Source organism: Coccidioides posadasii, chromosome 1 (assembly GCF_018416015.2).
Source record: "Coccidioides posadasii str. Silveira chromosome 1, complete sequence".
In the NCBI taxonomy this organism is placed as follows: Eukaryota; Fungi; Ascomycota; class Eurotiomycetes; order Onygenales; family Onygenaceae; genus Coccidioides; species Coccidioides posadasii.
The window spans coordinates 6392772-6412898 of record NC_089407.1 but is presented as its reverse complement, the minus strand read 5'-3'; the positions used below and the strand labels follow the sequence as shown (position 1 = coordinate 6412898).

Genomic DNA, 20127 nt, shown 5'->3' with positions numbered 1-20127 from the left:
CAAACGCCCTATCTCCGTCACGATATGCGCCTTGTTGCAAGATCAAAGCAGTTGTCATCCCTTCGTAATTGAAATATCCATGTGTGCACTCATTAGTGAATTGATGACCCCGTTGGCTGGCCTCTATGATTGTTTGGACCCATTCATCTTCGGCTTATTCTGTTGGCTGCAATGTACGAATTCCGTATTTAACAGCCTTGGAGACAATGAATGCCACATGCTTCGCCTGTTCACTCAGCGTATAAACAAAGTTGGCCGTGAAGCCGGACTGGATTTGACTGATTATAAAGCAGTTAGGAAATCCGCGAGTCAAAAAGCCGTGCAGTGTTCGAAAACCGCTTTTCCAATGCTCCGTGAGAGATCTTCCATCCTCATCAATTATCAAAGCGTCCATGTGCCAATCTGGAACCTTGTTGCATATACAATGCAGTCCAGTTCATATTCTTTTCCGTCGGCAACAATCCCATTTTCTGTGACCCTCTGAACTCCTTTTCCATCCGTATTCACCAAAGCTACATTTGGTAGGTTGAATGGGAAGGTAATCGTCGCTGAAGCACGGTCTCTTACAAAGCTGGTTATACCACGGCTTCAGCTTCTCAGCCACCGCTGGATCTTTCACAGTGGCGTCTACCCGAGCACGGATTCTCTCCATCCTCTTGAAGTCCAACATTTGCAGTTCGGATGCGATCTTTGCAGCGTCATCTGTGTTCAGCGAGGCAGTGACACCGAACACGGAGAGGTTGTGAAGAATGTCTGTTGCCCCATCGTTGACTAAATCTTCATCTTGCTGGCCTCCTTCTATGATGATGTTCAAATTGTTTATTTTTTTTTTGCTGCCAGCCGGGTCGCAACTTGGTGGCCCACGATGATTTTGTCGGAGCGTTCTGTCGTTCGGCAATTGATGATGGTATCCTCTGGAAGACGTACAAATGTTTCGCCGAGCGTCCCAGATGAGGAATTATTTGAATGGCTGTTGCTCCGGTTCCAATGACTCCCACACGCTTCTCACTGAGCTTATAGAGTCCCCCGTTTGAATTCCCCCCGGTATATCCATAATTCCGACGAGATGTGTGAAAACTATGCCCTTTAAACGTCCCAATGCCATGAATTCCAGGTAACTTTGCCTTGTTAAAGGCCCACTGGCTATTATAACAAATTTCGCCCGAACAGAATCGTTCCGACTAGTTTCCATTATTCATCTGGCTCTTGGTCCACTCCAAATGAGGCCTGTCAATTCAGTTTGGAAGAGGGCTCTGTTATAGAGCCCGTAACGTCTACCGATCATTCGACTGTATTCCAGTAACTCTGGACCGTGGACGTACTTTTCAGAGGGCACGTATCCCATCTCTTCTAACAGCGGCATATAGATGTACGGTTCGATATCGCATGCAGCACCCGGATACCGATTCCAATACCAGGCGCCTCCGAAGTCTCATGCCTTCTCTATGATTCAAATGCTGCTAATTCCATGCCCAAAGAGCCGCACAGCTGCTAGCTGTCCGCCAAATCCTCCGCCTATAATAAGCACGTCCACATCCTCGACAACCGGCAGACGCTGAAACCCGGGCTCTGCATAAAGATCGTCCTTATAATGGCGAAGCTTGCCTTCAGCGGCCTTATACTGATCAATTCCATCCTTTCGAAGGCGCTTATTGCGCTCGGCGAGGTATTTTGCGGTGAGGGCGTCGGGGTCAAACCCAAGCTTCTTCTCTTTTATGTGTCCAATGCTCAAGTCTCTCTCCATGATATGGTTTCGATGGCCGTTTGCAGAGTATGATCTTGCGGGCAACTGGGAAAGAATCTAGATATGTGAAGCAGGATAGGTTGTTCGTTGACCTCGAGGCTAAAGGCTATATATGCCTCAGCTTTTAACATCAGAGGAGATTGTAATTTACCGCAGGCAATCGGATTTCAGCATATTTCGTGAAACATCGATTTGATTGTCCTGGGAGCTTTCCGCCCGGTGGCCATTGGTTTTCCCGATGAGAACAACTATTCATGCATTGTTACATCCGCATCCAAATATGTATATACAGACCATGGGTCTTCCGCCCCGGTATCTCTTCCCTTTGTGGATATCAGCTAAACCCTCAGTGGCTCTCTGAGACATCATAAATCTAATCATAAATCCATATCCCACAGAAGCCACTGTAGTCTTTAACACATTCCTAGATATAGTAACCATCCTACATGCAGCCAGTCATTCTTATCCAACCAACACAACCAACAGAAAAATCACTCCTGGAGCATCCTTACTCCCTTCTACAAAAGGGCTCTATCGCGGTTTGATGGGCATTATTGACAATAAGACACTTCTTTTTTAGCACCATGTTGCCCAATGGGAAATTGGAGCTTTCAGAGATGCCAAAAGAAACATTCACCCATAGTTACATATAAACAGGAACCAAGGCTATGCATCATCCTCTTCAAAACTTAGTTTTTGCAATGATATTCTCATACCTAGGTGTCACTGCTATTGATCTAATATCCGCCAGTCCCTATCCAAAATGTCAATCCCAAAAGTGATATCATGCGAAATATTAAAAGCTTTAACACTGAATCAATCAGATTCTCACATGTCCAATCATATCCTCCTACATAATGCAGGATAGTGCGCAGATGATCAACATCGCAGCTTTATCTGAACCCTAGCCTTCAATCCAGAAAAAAAATGGGGGTCCTTATGATGCCTTTTGGCATCAGGATCTCATAGCATGTAATAGTGAGTGGATGAAAATGGAAACAAAGGTTGTGGCCAACAAAAGACCTCTATGTTTGGTAGACCAATTTAGTGCATGGTAACATTTATAGAATGCATCTGCAACCATCTGTGTAACACGCTGAAAGAGAGCGGTAGGTGAAAGATAAATGTATCTATCTCCTGAAAATATCAAAAACGAACCAATATCAATGACTTCCATTTGAGATGCAACTTCGACTGCGAGGGCCAGGGAATTTTTGATAAACAACCATCTAAATAGAATGAACTGCATGAGATATAGATACAGAATGACAGCACTCCGCTCTGGAATCTAGATATCAACAAAACAGCAATCCCAGCCATAAGTACAAGCGAGGAGGATATCCCACGCAACAGAGATTCCCCGCATAGCGAGAAACTTCTTCCCTAAAAGGGGAAAGGCTGGGACGACAAAGGAAGAAGGATAAGGAAGCAGAAAACCAAAAACGCAACAGCTGAAAACTGTCCCAGTGTTATTTCTGGAAACAAATTAGACCAGGCCAGTCTAATGGCAGCACAAAGGCAAGTTCTAGAACTCCTGAGGGGTGACCATTCTACCGAAATGAAAGCTGAGTCGGGCATTTTGCGTCTCGCCATCAAAGCTTGTCTCGGATTTGGTTGAAGATTGTCCATCGGCTGCCGACGCATGTTGATTTCTCTGATCGCAGAGTCGCTGCTCTCGAAAGGATTGATGACCACAATCCAATGGAAACGCGGAAGACGACATGATGATGCATCTCAGTCTGAGTAAGGTGCTCCAAAGCCATCCGTTAAGATCTTTTCGCGCTGTTTCTCCTTTCGACCCAAGTGCGAGTACATGCTCCCAAGTCATTTCTGCTCTATGAGCTACCCAGCTAAAGTGCTCCATCAAGACTTCTCTTCTCACGCAGGCGTCGATTTCCGTGTCCAATCGAGACCGCTACGTCTTTCAGGGGTTAGAAGAAGCCCATACAAAAATTGCCTTCGCTTCTAGCGTCCCTTCGCTCTGTGCGGATACTGAATGTGATCGAGGGTGTTGGCCAACACAGGATGATACAGTGTACTACCAGAGACGCACTGTCTTGGAGAACCCAGGGCTAACTAAGGCAGAGAAAAAAAAGGCGCTGTGAATTCACGTGCAGCACATTCAAGATATCCGACACTAAACACAAATACATCCTCCATCTGACGCAGTTACCCAGGCTTTTGGGACTGCCAACTCATCGATCAGCATGGACAAAATGCCATGGGACCGACAAGTTGGCAGCAACCTTAGTAGGGTATACCTCGAAAAAAGTAGGGACTCAAGTGTCATCCTAACCCTCCCAGACAGGGTTATACTGGTCCGGTGGGTTGGAACTCCAATGAAATATTTCTTTGTCGAGCATCGTTTGCGATGCACCAAGCAGAACGTGGTAATGTAAGGGTCATTTGATTTGAGGCTGAAGCGAAGATGTAAACCTGCCGGCACAACGCCCCGTCCGCAAGATAACTCCAGATGTCTGCGAGAGTGTGACGGGGCAACTTGGACGTTGAAATCCCGTCCACCAAAGACCATCACATTTACAGGTTTACCTAATCAGATCGCGGGATGCACGGCGTAGCCGCCGTGCTGGCTTTTTTTTTTTTTTTTTTATTTTTTGTTTTTTGGCATTAGATCTATGCTGGTTGCCTGAGTTGTCGCTCTCCCGTTCGTCGGTCTTCGGGGTCAGCAGACAACTTGCATAACCCCAGAAGCCCCAGCGTTCCCTTTCAACCATTTGTAAGGCCCCCAAAATCTAGATCCCTCGCACGATGTCCATCATCAACGCCTTTCCAGACCTGCTACCATCCTTGCATGATGACAAGGGTGGTCTCTCCTTGGCCTGGGGAAGGGTTGGAGAATCAGAACTGGTTGATGTCAGACCATCTGATCGCCTTGCATGAGGCGGGTAGAAGTCTCGGAGGTCACACCGCGTGAACAACGAGGTTTGTCGAGTGGCCGCGACGAATTCCGACGGCTGGGTAACTACACCATTTTCCCCGACAAAACCGGGCGTCTTCAGCTGCAAGTTGAGAATAGGCATCTGCTTGGCAAGACGTTGTATCGCCCTTTGTTGATTCCCTTCGTCGAGAGACCATGGGAATTTCGAGGATCGTCTTTGAAGGTGCTCTCCTTCACACGTGCCATTCGGAAATATGAAAAGCTCCGGAGCTAGCTAAACTAAACTCCGCTGTCTGGAGGACCCTCCATCAACGGCGGGACAGGCGGTGAGTCGAGTTGTCAACAGTTTTATGTCAGCAAAGTGGTCATGCCCGACGTCTCGCGATGACATGGCAGGGCCAAGGCCAAGGCCGTTGGTATCACCTACGGCCGATGGAATCGGGAGCTGTTTCTCGTCTTGGGAGACTGGAGATCCCTGATGCAGGATAGGCGCATTCAAGCTCGTTGGCCACGGCAAGCAACACGGCGATGTGCCTCGGAGCACCAGCGTGAGGATTGTGATTCAGCTGTTCGCTACCATACGCCCTGCCAGCGCAAGTTCACGTGGCCGCGTATGGTACTCCGTACTACAGCGTATGGATCAATACCAGTGATGTATCTACGTATCTTCGTATGTAACGTAAGTTACACTTGTCTTGAAATACTGTACAGATTACCGGCTGCAACCAAAAATTCAGCCAGTCACAGCTCAGAGTGCCATGTTATCGTGACATTTAAATGACCAAGCGGACTTGGGAGGATAGTAGGGCTCATCCTTGCATCATCTCCACTGATCTCCCGACTTCCAGAAGCTCTCGAAATGCTATCGTTGACATCAAGAGGTAGAAAGTCTCCATCCACGATTGTCCCGATCCTCAGAAGCTGGTGAGGCTGCGAGACAGGGGAGAGTGGTTACATTGAATCAAGAGCAGAGGAGGAATGTCGAATGCAGTGGAGATGCAGTTTGTCCCCATTAAGCGACGTATCCCAAGCTCCATGTGACTATATGAGATGGGAAAATGTGGCCAGCAGCGCAGGTCCCTCGGTATCAATGCGTGCATGCGTTATTCCTTCTAGTTGGGAACGTTGCGCTTCTTCCCGTCTCTAAAATGAACATATGGCGTGGCTGACAAGGATTAGGAGAAAAGTGGGAAGTAAAATGTGATTTCCCAGTACCACCCCTATCACTTCTTCAAAGCGGGTAAGCTCCCTCCATCGCACACCTCGTTGCTCCGGCATCTCAATCCTTCAAAGCTGCACACAGCAGCGTCCGCCCTCCATCATTCCATCGGCCTAATTTATCCACACAGCAACCAATGGAGTATCTTCGAAAATGAATGATTATTCGGATACGAAGATTATGGGCAAGGAAGGTGGCTATCCACGGCCACTTGGCATCATCTGACTGTTACCCCAGCCTCCAAGAATCCATGGCCCCTGGCTCCAACAACGGTGGTCGAAGCTTTCTAGAAGGATTTTGTCATGGCCAGCAAGGGTTAACCAAACGTGCTGGCTTAGGGTTAAAAAGTTATCCATCCATCTTAACCTTTGCTTTTTGGCCCTATGGAGCGAGATGAGACCATTGTCTGCATGTAAGTTTGTACAGTCAATACATCCATGACTTACCCACAGCTGCGCGTAGTACGGAGTACATACATACATTCTCCGGAAGTGGAGTTTGACTCTCCACAGGAAAACCATCTAGGCTTTATCCGTCCTCCAGAGATCTGTTCTCATTTTGCCCTGAGACACAACATCTCCCGAACTAATGGGTACTTCCGCCGGGAGTGTTCCTCGGCATATGTTAGTTGCTGACTCATGCTTAGTGTGGCCCAACCTTTAATTCAAACTCCTCAATAGCCGAGGCAGGCCATTCGCGCTGAATAATGGGAGAGAAAGGATTCGAGAAAAAAAAAAAAAGTAAAAAAAAATGCAACCTCGAGTCCGCCAATCTCGAAGAATTTTTCTGCGACGGCAGGAAGGCCCGAACTCTGAGCAAGGATGCCCGCCCATCTTGCGGTCAAGGTCAATTGCGGGCGAGGAAGCGAAATCGAATAGGGCCAGATGACCACTCTTGAAACGTCGAAAATCTGCGGCTAAATTCGGCACCGGTCTTGGCGCGATGGGTAGCCGTCTTGGCGTCCCTTTTCTAGAAGCACCGCCAAGGATTCTTCCGCCTTCCCTGTTTTGGGAGCTCGTTTCGGGCGGAGTTCAGGTTCGCCACTGCGTCTGGAAGCATTGCAACACGAGCGAAAAAGGGTATCGCTCTTTGTACGCGATCAAATGCGGAGGCCTCAAGAGAACCTGTACTCCGTACCTGACGCAAATTCATGCAACAGTTTTAGTATGCATGGTTAATACCTGGCCTGGTACTCCGTGCGGAGCGCATGGCTAGTTATGTAACAATATCCCTGCTTCTCACGTTTGATACGGATGTCGGTATGTACGTGCGCACATACATGTGTACCAAGCCTGTAGCGCTTTGCATACATCACTGTCCTTGAGGGTGAGAAAACCATAATGGCTGCTACTAATGATTCCAGCATCATATCCTCCCCAAGCCTAGGGGTAATAGCCACATGGCTATCGATGCGGTTGGCTTTCGAACCCTGGCACTCAATGAGCTCCCGATCTGTAATAATGGTTTGCAGGGAGTCGACACAGTCCATTGTATTGGCGACTTCGCTATCCATTTGTCAAGATCCGAAACGTAAACTCTTGTCTCAACTAACAAAGCTTCGGCGTCTAGACAGCGTCTTGGACTATTCGGTCGACCTTTGAGCTCGACGTTCTTTAAATACTAGCGGGCGGCCAGTCGAGGATCAACATTGCCACCAGTGTCAACATCCTAATGTTTGACGATTGTCACGGGTTGGTGAACTCGATATGCTAGAACCGGATATACTTGCATGTTAAGGTTCACCTTACAGGTTGTGTGGGTTGTAATTCAACACAAACAAAGGCTCAATCCCAAGAGGCCATTTACAAGTCATATATGTTATATTTCAGCTCTTCAAGAGCAGTATTTAACCATCAGAAGAGCCAGCGTCAACATTGGAAATGGTTACAGTATTGACGAATGCGGTATTGTTGGGTCTCAAATGTTTTGCCGATTGATTTTTTTTTTAAAGGCACTATACGGAGTACTTGTGGGGGGAAAAAAAGAAAAAATACAAAATTATTTAGTGGTGTGTACTCCGTACCCCGGGCTGGTCTCGATCGCCACCAGAAATCAATGATCGAGAGTTTAGTTACAGAGAGTCGGTCTGCATCGCAAGCTCGCGGAACAGCCCAGCCTCCTGTGAGCAGCCAACCAACTTCCACCAAGTGCATGCCTTGAAAGAGACTCGAGACACGCTTATCGCACTAACTTGGTCGACTCTTTGGCAGAAAGCCCAACGGCTTCGCTTGGCAGCAAAATCTATGATTCGCATGATGCTTGAGTCTCGGATGTGGTTGGCTGATCTTGAAAGCTCACGTTTCTGGAGCACTCGAATCATCATTATTTTACCAGAAGGTTTTGTGGAGAGAAAAGATTTATGATCTGCAAGGCACGAAAACTACAAGGCTATTTGTTGCTTGTGACGGTGGTTTCATCAATGACTCGCATGTATGGACAGATGAATGTCCAGTATATACTCCGTACCTTCATACATGTTACTAGGGAATCTCGATATTCTATTCCAAGTTGCCGCGAGAGGCTCACGGCCTATATAGCTGTTGGAGAGCAATAACGTCGTGCGCGCTGAGGTGCCACTCTTGCATAGCGGGATGCAGGAAATTCCAGAGCCTGCATCGATGCAGCCGCTACAAGACATAAAGGACATGTAACTTGCCTTTCTGAAGAAGATTCTTTTCCTTAAATGCTTGATGCCATGTCCCCCGGACTGCAAAAATGAGGTTGAAATTCTCAAACAGAAGAATACATGCACAACATTCAAGCATAGCCTTGGGACAATCTGGGTCCGACAGTTTCCAAACAGGACCCAGCGTCAACGATCATTGTTGTCCAATGATTCTTGAGTTTTTCCCTCAACATTCAACACGAAAAATTTCAAAGCTTGACCGTCTTAATATCCGTTAATATAGTCCGGCGCATGCTTCATGACGGGCGATACGTTGCTGATCTCTTTAGCATTGATGTATGCCATCAATGGTGATCAAATTAACGACAGGGAAGCCAACTATGGACACCCTCCCCTCGTCAAACTGAATGGAAAACTCGAGTGTTGTGGGTCTCCTAAGTCGCGATGCTTTCGTTCGGCGTGGGGTAAGTTAGACAAACGTGGAGAAGTGCAAAACCTCAATGCGACGAGGGTGCAGGTCAGGTCAAACCACAATCCAGGGCGAAATGGTCGCGTGCTCAAGACACTCCTCAAGTCGTGTTGGAGTACTCACCTTACAGCAGGGCTGGATTGAAAGCGGCTCTATTTCCTCACAGCGCTAGCTGCTCTCATTGCATCGTTATCACACCAGCCCAAACGCCATTCAATGGTAACACATCTTTCTTCGGCTTCAGAGATCGACACTCTAGACATCGTGTGTGGTTTTGAGGGAAGAACCCAAACGTTGTCCTCCAGCGTGAATCCTCTAGCCTGCTTGATGTTTCAAAAACCGGGCTTCTAGAACTCTTTGGTTGGACAGGAAGGAAGCGAGCTAACACCTATCGTTAGGGAGTAAATCTTAGTAACCGCAGTTATAGCTCACTCGGTGTATCTGGGTTTGCGAGCGTGAAGTCAGAACTTTTGGTGCTTACTCCAGCTTCACAATCTCAAGCATGCCGGAGCTCCCTGTGCATTATGGCACTAGCTAGCCATATTGGCCGATCCTTCCATTACCGTCCCCCGAAATTCACCGTGGCAGCTCCTAAAGGAGGATACAAACATGGATATGAATGCGACCGGGATAAGATGTCACCCCTGCTCCCACGTCGAGCAAATCATCTCACATACATACCGATAAATCCTGTTGTTGAAGCACCGAAACTCTGCGACCTCGTGCTATCCCCAGAGCACTGCCTTATTACGGAGTCGCAGGCTCTTGGTGGCTCAGAATTCGGCAAGGCGTTTATTAGCGTCTTGATTTCTACTCCCTAATTGCTATCTGAAGTGGGCGGTGCTGCAATAAAAGCTCTGATAAGGTTATGGGGTGGGATGTTAGATTATGGCCACTGTTTTCAGTTAATTTGGATCGTATCGCGAGCTGGTAGCGAAGGATATTGGTGGTTTAATCAACTAGTGAGATGCTACAACTGGAGAAAAGCCGGTAGTGGCTCGTGACGTCCATATGTGAACTAACCCAACTCAACAGAAGCGCGCAGTCACTTTTTGAAGATTGGAGACGGAATTTGACTCCTGCTCCCGCGCGCAGTCTACGCCCAATCGCGCTCCCACCCCAAAATCTTATACCATAGAAGTTACAGATATCAGAGCTTCAACCATTCCTCTCCCTTAATATGCAATAAACAAAATGCATATGCAACCTTTCCCCAATGAATATGCGAGAAATAATCATTTTAGGGAGGGGGATGAAAAATGGTTCGGTATTAAAACCCGGTTCAAATTATTTTCATCTCAACCGACGGTTCCCAAGACCAACTCCCCTCCTTCTTCCTTCCCAGACACGCGGCGCCGTCTTGCTTCCCCCCAGGAAATGAACCCAAGCGTTGGTATGATCCCTTCACAGATAACCATGCACGCGTACGCACACACCAGTACCGGTGCGCGAGCCCAAGCCCCTTTCCTTCCACCTCGACGCCACGTGGGGGTGGACTAACAGGGGGTTGACTCTTCCCAACAGCCGTCGGAGATGCCGGCCCCCTTGCAAGTTCCAGTAAGCAACTTGAAGGGGAAGGCTGGGAGGGAGGAGAGCCCGGCATACAGAACCAACACCGGTGAGATCGACCCAGGAAATGAAAAATTCTAAGTAGATCATGGGATGGATGGTTGGATGTTCAACAAACCAGACATACTGGAACACGGACACACACACACACACACACACACACCATTGTGTCTTTCCAGTAGACCATCCTGCAGGGGGGAAATAAAAACTAAATAAAAATAAAAATAAAAATAACCATTCAAAATGTCCAAAACAAACGAGCACATCGCCCCTGGCGACCCTGCTGCTGTTAAGCTGGCTGTCCACATTCCTCTCCCTTCCGGGCCGTTCAGGGTCTAACAGTCCCGGATCGACAAATTCATGACACGAAGGCGTGAATCACCGGCGTGGAAAACAAGGAAGGTCAACCTTTTTCTTTTTCTTTTCTTTTTTTTTTAAAGATTTATTTCTTCGCTCCCTCGTTCCCGAGTACGAGAGAGCACACAAACATCACCCGCGCGCTGGTCTCGGAGAAGAGAGACCGGGAACGAATAAGGCAGGTCACTAACTCAGTGAACGTCCGTCCGTTGACGGGAGTTCATTAGTGAGAGCAAGGGTGCAGGAAGCAGAAGTGGATGATATTTTACAAAATTAGATTCCTCAACAAGCATGCAGGGTGGATGGGAAAATCAAAATGTTTGAAAAAAAAAGGGGGGTTGCAGAGAAAGAATTTATCGGACAAAATTTTATATTATTGGAATCCTACTATTGCACGGGATAAAGGCAATAACTTGTCACTCCGGGCTTACTTTTTCTGCACTCGCTGGCCAACGCCTTTGTCAGCTCTATACATAACTATGGGGATGAATGTGGGAGTTGGCCTTTATCCCATGGACCCTTGTCCCTGACGGGGACGTGAGCTGAAAAAACAGCGACCCCCAACGGCCGCAGCCCATCGGATCTGCCGCAAATCCAAAAATAGTGACGAAAACAATACGAAGAGCTTGGATGGGGAATTTTCTTCACTGATGGCCTCAAAGACAACAAAAGCCAGGGTCCATGTGAATAAGAACCTGAACCCTTTTATTTTTATTTTATTTTATTTTATTTTATTGTTTTTTTCGTGCTCTTCCCTGCATCTATTCCGAACAGATGTCAACGAACATATGTGCATAACAGCTGAAATGACTCAAGCTGCTTGCCCGTATTTATGTATGTGCAATGTAGTACTGTTCCACCAACCGTGGACAACAACCTTGAAAGAAGGAAGAAAAAGAAAAAGGAGACATCACGGCTCCTAAGAGCGGAATGATAACCGCGGAAAACTTCCAGGTCTCAACGCTCTGTAAACTGTCCATCTCACCACGCAAGCAGGCAGGATCAAGATGTTCATACCCGGGCTGAATTCACGGAGACGCCAGGACAAGACCGGGTTCGCCGACAAGCGAGACACGAGAAGAAGATTTAAGGAGGATGGGAAAAGAGTCAAATAATCAATAATAATTAATTTGAACAAAAAAAAATATATATATATATATATCGATTCAGGCGCGTGCCTCTTCAGATCTGTACAATCCCGTCCATATGTATCTGATCCCGTGTCCATGAATCCCGCAGGCCGTTGGCTAAAGAAAAAGAAACAAACACCATGAGATAGTAATAGAAACCCCACCCTTGGAATATATCTACATTCAAAAAAAGAAAATAAATTAAAGCTTGTACAAGAAGCATTGTAGATGTGGATTAAAAAAAAGAAAAAAAGAAATTAAGCTGGGTGTTCAACTGCAGGTCCAGTGGAATGAGAGGGTTCATTTGCCCTTTTCTTTTCTTTTCTTTTTCTTTTTTTCTTTTTTTTCTTTTTTCCTTTTTTTTTTTCAATTTTGGGGTGAACTCCTCTTGAAGGTAAAATCTTTTGTAAGAATGTCACATGAACGAAAAAATCTCGCTCCCGGCCATGCAATAATAAACACACAACAGGTCGTAAAATTAGAATAAACATTGGACGGTGAACACAGAAAATAAGGCATTCGGATGCAGGATGATCGCAATTGTTGGTGTCATAGAGATAGGAATCAGGCGACTAAGGGTATCGAGGAGGAAAAAGAAGAACTCGTAAGATTATCTGTACACGGTCGATGTCAACCGGCGGGGTATCACTGAGAATGTGGAAAAGGCAGAAGGCACAGCTCGAAAATCAAAACACGGACCACTCTACCAGCCTTTGACATGGTATTCCCAAGGGCCGTAGTCGAAGTAGTGATTCCACGAATTGTTCTTCGAGGTTTCCTTATCCTTCACCTGCTGGACCGATGAGTGTACCGCTTGAGGAGGCTGTCGCTGTGGTTGTTGCTGTTCCTCCGTCGAAGGTTTCGGACCAGGATACTCTTGTAGATTAGCCATATCGTGAGCTGTGTGCCGCCGTTTGAAGGCAGCAGCGGCTGGCGCCGTCTTTTGCTGGCGTTCCCAAAGTAGGTGTCGCCTTAATGACTCTGTGAGTTCCGTAGCAAGCATGTTTCGTCGCGTAGTGCGTGGCGAATGGGCTATCGAGTGCATCGGTACAGATTTGACGACAATTGGCTTGGAGCGAGGGACTTCGGGTCCTCTCATGGTCAGGGTGTTCTCGTCGTCATCTTCATCCGAGGATTGGTGGTTTGGTGAAGCCAACCGAGATCGCTGAAGGGCAGGGGTAGATCGCGAGTTATGGTTTCGACCTTTTCCCGACACTAAAGTCTGTTGGGGTTGGTGCATCATCATCGTTAGCAACGAGGGACGTGAGACTAGATTTGGTCGAGAATCGACTCGCTGGAAGAGCTCCTTTTCGTCAAGGCTTGATCGGCCGCTTTCGGTGACAGAATCCTCCCAGTCAGAATCATCGTCGATTGCGCTCTCAGGGATGTCTTCATCATCGGTTTCAATGGCTGCCTCGTCATCTGTGCTCTCCTTGGTGGATTTCGCTGCGTCTGAAGGAGGCGCGGCCTTAAGATCGGTTTGCATCTGCTGGGAAAGTGTGGATTTGTGCAAACCATCGGTCAGTGAGCTTCTCTGAGGTTTGATCGCCATTCGGTCTTCGAATGAGCTCTCGTCGTCACCAGATGAACCGCCGAGCGTGAACATGCCCTTCTTCTTCAAAGGAGAAGGTTTAATCGCGGTCATCGGCTTAGGAGCAACGAGTCCAGTATTAAGCTGAGTCTTGGATCGATAAGATGAAGAGATATGGGATGGGGAGAATCCTCGGACGACGCTCGAAGAGTTGACGATACCTGCTGATGAGACGCTTGTATCTGAGGCTGGAGTCCGGCTGGCTTCACTATCGTTTGCTTCGAGCGCGACTGTCGAGCAAGAATCCGTAGAATGATGGGGTTTGACTGATTCCCAAGCGTTCCGTACTTTGGGGGTTGGGGTAGGGGACGCGGCGCGTGGCGTGATGTCCAACGATTGTTGCTGGGATTGTTGTTCCTGTGGCGAAGATGTGGGTAAAGCAGCGATGGGCTCCAGGGACTTTTTCTCCTTGATCTTGTATACCATCTTTTCCAAGCCTATTGAGGTGATGTGTCGCTCTCTGCCGCGGCTCATGCTCAGCATCGGGTCCACTCCAAGGATCCTGGGTTTGATGTCCATGTCCTTGGGTGGCGACTTGATTTGGCTTTCAATCCGCTCAGCTTCATCGGAGGCGGCCGAGTCCACGCTTGTCGATAGTTCAGGGATATCCTTGGATTCGCGGCGCAATCTGTCTATCCTGCGCTTCTGAAACCTTGTCGGCGGAGATGTGCAAAATGTCTCTAGGTTCCACAATCTCCAGCTCAGGTTTTCTAGCCGTCTGCCTTCTTCCATATAGTCTGCGCACCGGGAGAACACTGCAAGACTTCGAGTCAGCACCTTGCCGTCGCACAGTTTCCGCCGCATGAACTCCAAAAACATTTATATTCACCCAAAGCGAAATAGCGAGATATACTTACCCATCCACATTCCATGAAGAGACTCTGCACTCCTCGTATCAACCTCGTGTATCTTCGCCGGGTCCACCGTCAGGACCGGCGTGCTTAGCTTCGACGGCATCCTAGCCAAACGGAATTCCCTTTCTGTGTTCCTCCGTGTTGTCTCCGGGTCTCCAAGCTGTCCACGCCCCTTTCACTAAGCCCAATGCACTTCAGTTCCGTTCTTTTCTTCCTTGATTCACCGCTCTTCCCGCTGTAGGTTCCCAATTCCTCTAGATCCTGACGCTTCCGCGTAGGGTGTATGTCGCAGAGAGTACTTCTCTGTGCGCCGGTCCGGTCCGCACAGAATCGACGCCCAGAGCCTTTCCTTTTAACCGGAGATCGGAATGTGATAACTTGACTGGCGTTTCTATCTTTTGCCCCCTGGGGGTGGGTCGTCCGGGGTGGTGGGTGAGAATGCTTGGGGGGAATTGGGGCGGTTTATATAAGGGAAGGCGACAAAGAACGAGATCCTTTGGAACGTTTGGTGGAGGGTAGTGTGAGGTAAGTATTAGGAAGTGAGAAGGGAGAAAAAGAGGCAAGGTAGCAGAAGGATGGAAAGGTTGAACAAGGGAAAGAGAGTTGGGGAGACAGTGTGGTTTTGTTCCGCAGGGCCGGGAGGGTCCTATTTTTTTCTATGGCGGGCTCTGTTTTATTGTTGTGGTAAGAGTGACGGGGGGAGGGGGGCGGGCGTGATGGTGGAGCAGCCCTGGACAAGACCGAGAACATGCCGTACCGACAGTCAGTGCCAACAGGAAAAAGCAGGGCTTGAGTTTAAAAAAGTCACTTTACGGCCCTGGACCATGGGGGGAAAAATACATATCTAAGGATGGCCACTGGGCGGCGGGGATTGCAACTAGAGAAGTGTGGATGGTTTCATTACCGCCGGGCTCCGTAACCTGGTACTGACCGTATTGTAATGCAACTTTCTCTTCCCTGTCCGCCATGTACCTGTTGGGATTGCCATGTATCAATGTACTCCGTAATCCGGAGTTAGTTACATAACTACACTTCCTACACACAAGTGGACGATGTTCACCCTTCTGCCATGCGCTGCGCAAAACAGAGTTGGCACCTCCGTTCCTCCCTCCACTCCACTTGCCTGACACATATATGACAACTGCCGACACAGCTGTCAGCATCGCCATGCATAACTGATACAAATGCGAACTCTAGCATCCAATGGATCTGGAGCCGTGGTCACGTTCACCGGGGGGGGAAGAAAAGCCCATGGCGGGTTCGCGGGGGAATCTCACCGTACCGAGAACGTACTCCAGCGTGTACATCGATACCTACAAGGGCTCACCGCACTCCGGTCATTCCCTTGCTAGAATTGGGCAGCATTCTGATTGGCGTTGTGCGCTGTAATATTTACCACGATGCGTCGAACGCGTAACGTCAGGACCTGTATATCTTACGGGGTACTCACATGGGTACATTCAGGGTGAGTGAATTGGAGGAAGTACCGAGCGAGACACTCGACTAACGCAAACGATCACAACCTTAATTTACTCTATGATGATGGCGATGATGCTGCTGAGTTCAGGCAGGTCGCAGAGCCATTGTGGGGTTGGCCCAGCCCCCCCGAGGCCAATCAGAAACATCAACTTCCGGATTCATCCAGTGTCAGAGTAATGATGTCCAGGCGCCTCTGCAAGAGTCCTCGACGACGGGAAAAAAGAGGGAAGCAGAATTAATTGTCACAAAGAAATTTAGAATTCCACCAAACAGGCCGATCGGCCAGGTCATCAACACAACATGCTCTGTACATTATCCTAAAATGTATTGAACATCCACCTGCAGCATTCGAGCATACCTGGCAAATATTAAGTACCTTCCCGCCTTCCTTCGGATCCTGCTTACAGTTTCACCTCCCAAAGTAGAAAAAGGAGTGAAATTCGAACCACCAAGAAAAAAAAATTAAAATTAAAAAAAAAAAAAAAAAAATAACAATCAAAAGCAAGCAATTCCTTTTTCAGTCTAATCGAATAATTCCTCGAGAACAGCCCACAGGTTCACTCGCATTTTCACCGGCTGCCGGAAAGTGTGAGCCGGACAATGACGGTCCTTCTGGCTCAGATCTGCCCTATTATGATTTTCCTCTCAGGAGGGCGGTCACTTGATCCATCTGTGACAGCTCATCAGTCAAAAACCACCTATCAACAACCCGCCCTCCGCAAAAGTCCCCAGCTCAATTTGTCAACAGATGCTTGCTGGTTTTATTTTATTTTACCCTTTTTTTTTTTTTTTTTGTAAATCCCGCCTTGTTTATTTTTATTTTTTATTTTTATTTATTTTTTATGCATCTTTCCACTGCAATCCGCGTCAGACCTCTTGGTTTTCTTTTTTTCTTTTCTTTTTCGGTTGTCCTCTTTACGGAGGAATTGACCCCTTTGTGCTGGATGACGGGACCTGAGCCTCAGATCACACACATGCTCTTGCATGAGAGATCCGATTTGGCCCCTCGACCGACTGTCATGCCGCTCTGGTCGTTTCAGGGCAATATCTGACAGTTCCTTTTTTTTTTTTTTTTCGATGTGCATCTTCGTCGCATGCTTGTCTCCACCTGCTGGTTTCGGCTACTCTTTGTATTATTGCTGTGCGTCCCTGGGGCCATCCGGAGCTCCTTTGGGATGTGTCTGCGTCTTCTGTTGATGTGTGTGTGTGCGGATGTACGTTCCCCCATCCACCCGAGGTGCAGCACGTACTCCGTAGTGAGGTTACATAAGATTACGGGAGAACGTCTGTGTAAACCGCGCCTGACCCCGTGACCCTCCTGGCGGCAAAGACACAGCCCATGAGGTCGCCGACTGTGGCGGGCGGAGAGAAGCTCCGCAACTAATCATTCTACTGAAGAATTTTTTTTTTATCGGGAAATGCAACTATACTCACAGCAACCATGGGAAAAAAAAAAAATTAACCAAGCAAGGGCGAAGACGGGCTCCGAAACCCGTCAAAGCGTCCCCGACATATATTTTTTTTTTTTTTGACACAGCCCCCTCCAAAAAAAAAAAAGGAGGCCAGAAGTACTCCGTACATAGCTATCAGATGCCATTAGAAGTGATCGGTCGTTGCTCCGTTTACGGCTGAGAAAACAGCAGCGCATTAAAAAAAAAAACGCCACGACTTATTTTCGACTGGTCACGCCTGAACAGCCCATCTTCGTTTTTCCGCCATACCCTTGGACCTTCAAATTCAAGCACATCTTTCGCAAGACCGCCTTCCCGGAAAGTTCTCGTAAATCATTTGCTTCCTGACTTCCCCGAGCCCTTTGGTCTTGAAGTGAGTTCGACGATGGGGGTGTGTGTGGAGCCCACGAGCTCGACTCCGGTCCCGTTCCGGATCCCACTGCGCTGGGTTACGCGGTGGGCGGATCAAGGTTATGCAAAATAAACACGGGATCCATTTTCTGCCGAAGAAAAAAAAAAAAAAAAAAAGGAGGAAAGCAATCCCGACGGAATTAAAAGTAATACAGAGTACTCCGTATAGCTTTGCTATTCCTTCAACCGCGTTGCTTGATGAAACGAGTAGCCGGTTTTGTGGGAAGGAGTTGGTTAGTGGTAGGCTAGGCAAAATCAATCACAAACTTCACGGGACTTGACCGAGGAAACGGGCCTTGAGAAGAGACGGTGAGGGCGGAAGAGGTTTATTTGCCCTTTACTGTCAAAAAAAAAGGTATTAGTTCGTCTTTCTTTTCCACCTACAAATGTACTCCGTACTCCGCGTTTTGAACAGGCCGACTAGTATCGCTCAAACTAGTTTTACGCGATGTCGAAGGACCGAAAACTGTTGGTTAGAATCTGGGGAAAGGAAGCAACGAATGATGACACGCGGCAAGGAGTTGTGCGCGCTTAGCATGAGCAATTGTAGGTCAAGGCCACGAGGGCTCTTTTTTCGGCGAACAGCGAATTGTTCTGCATCGCTTCTTTCGCCTCATCAAAGGCGCAGGTGATAATAAATTTCAACCCATGACAACGTGCATGTATGGATGGAGACAGAAGTATAGTTAGTCACTTCGCTGAAGTAACAGTACTCCCCGTACGAGCTTCGTTGATTCCAAAAAAAAGGCACCTTTCGTCGTCATTTTGTCCGGGGAAGTTGTGACAGATACCTGGGATCGGGTTATGGGCCAAGGATACCTCTCCCCATCCATCAGCTACCTATTACATCTTTGCGTAACTCTGGAATAGTTACAGTCCTCCCAAGAATCCCGCATCGGCTTCTTTCCTCTATCCAGGTTGCCGACGACATTGTCCGTGTGATGGCGTCCGCAGAGCGGTGCACTACATACAAACGTATCTCTGTACAACTCATCTCTTTCAATACCCGACGCAATGGGCCACTTCGATAGGTGGACCGGGATCGCGACGTATCAATACATATATATATCCTAGACCTCTTTTTGCCCTTAGGCGATTTTCAATCGATAATAAATAGTAACTGGATAGTTAATGGAGGGGACACAAGGGAGGAAAAAAAAAAAAAAAAAAAAAGGAAAAATAACTACAACGGGGGTTCGCATCCGCGAAAAAGGATAATAATGCAATCTCTGTCCACATTGTGAAATATTTCCATTTTATAGCACGCGCATTAACTGCTGACCGCTGCGTTGGCAGACTTGACTTCCTATCGCAGTACTCCTTGCACATTAGTCAAGGGGATCAACGGACAAGGCCAGCTTCACTGCGGACTACGGTTGGCATGGAAGTTCGGGGGGATCCGTCCTGGCCCTTTTCGCCCAGTATACATCAAGCCTGCGTGCGTGACGTTCTGCAGGAGAACATTCAGATGGAAGATCATGCTGGATTAACTGGCAAACGGAGAAATCATGTTGCCGGCAGGGCAACTTCTAAGCTTGGATGATGGGAGCGGCTGACGGTTGACGCGCATATCATCTCTCCCTCCTTGTTCTTTTGCTTTACGAGTCCTCCCTGCCCGGAAGTACATCGTTGACGAGGTTTGTTAACTGACTGCTAGCGATGCTTGTCTCCTAACGTCAATCCCATCCTTTTTGATCACGAGTCTCGGATGAAAGCGATAAGTTACCCGACCTACAACACTCCTTCAGATTCCAAGACATGTGGAGAAAAGTCGCTGTCGACATCCCTCGCCAAACTATCGGATTCACCCCCTCCCGCGCCTGACACACTACCTTAAGCTTTCGACAAAATAAAGTGCGGAGACAAACCGTCGGTGCTTGCCACGAGGCGTTTCATTCCGGTAATCCCGTCTCCTCCCCCCCCCCCCCCCCCCCCCAAAAACCAAATTTTGCCTTCATTTCAGGTATTCTGGTTTCTGAGGCTGTCTTTATGGGAGCCCAACTATGTCATGCGTTGCCAGATCATGTTACGCAAAGAATTTCTACAGCTGAAAACTCATCGAAAGAGGAGGGGGGGGGGGGGGGGGAAGAAAAGGATATGTGCTCCGTAGAATTCAGAACTCGCGGCCAGACCATGCCGTGAAATTGAGATTTGAGCTTGGATATTACGATCGACTTTGAGGAATCGCTGGGAAAGCAGAGGAGCGGTCAACCTCTCCGGATGTATGTAAACTAGGTTATTCCCCGTGGTCATCAGCTTGCTGCTGAGTGGGTGGCTTTTCTTCCGGTTATCTTTCTGCCCTACTCAATTATTGCATCGCGAGCCTAT

At 47.9% G+C, this 20127-nt stretch overlaps 3 protein-coding genes across 3 annotated transcripts; 1 reads left to right on the top strand and 2 right to left on the bottom strand.

The window, feature by feature from the left end:
* Positions 1-1450: 1450 nt before the first annotated feature.
* On the bottom strand, positions 1451-1744 carry D8B26_001895 (uncharacterized protein; the record flags this gene model as incomplete). The annotated part of the gene is made up of 1 exon (XM_003065853.2): positions 1451-1744. The coding sequence occupies one exon, from the start codon at positions 1742-1744 to the stop codon at positions 1451-1453; it is 294 nt and encodes a 97-aa protein (XP_003065899.2).
* A 7737-nt stretch (positions 1745-9481) lies between these two features.
* Positions 9482-9778, top strand: D8B26_001894 (uncharacterized protein; the record flags this gene model as incomplete). The annotated part of the gene is made up of 1 exon (XM_066123664.1): positions 9482-9778. The coding sequence occupies one exon, from the start codon at positions 9482-9484 to the stop codon at positions 9776-9778; it is 297 nt and encodes a 98-aa protein (XP_065979739.1).
* A 2264-nt stretch (positions 9779-12042) lies between these two features.
* D8B26_001893 (uncharacterized protein) lies at positions 12043-15075 on the bottom strand. Its single transcript, XM_003065852.2, has 2 exons — positions 14462-15075; positions 12043-14359 (listed from the first exon to the last, which is right to left on the bottom strand). Exons 1-2 carry the CDS (start codon positions 14559-14561, stop codon positions 12717-12719), a joined length of 1743 nt encoding a protein of 580 aa, XP_003065898.2. The 5' UTR covers positions 14562-15075; the 3' UTR covers positions 12043-12716.
* Between the last annotated feature and the right edge of the window lie 5052 nt (positions 15076-20127).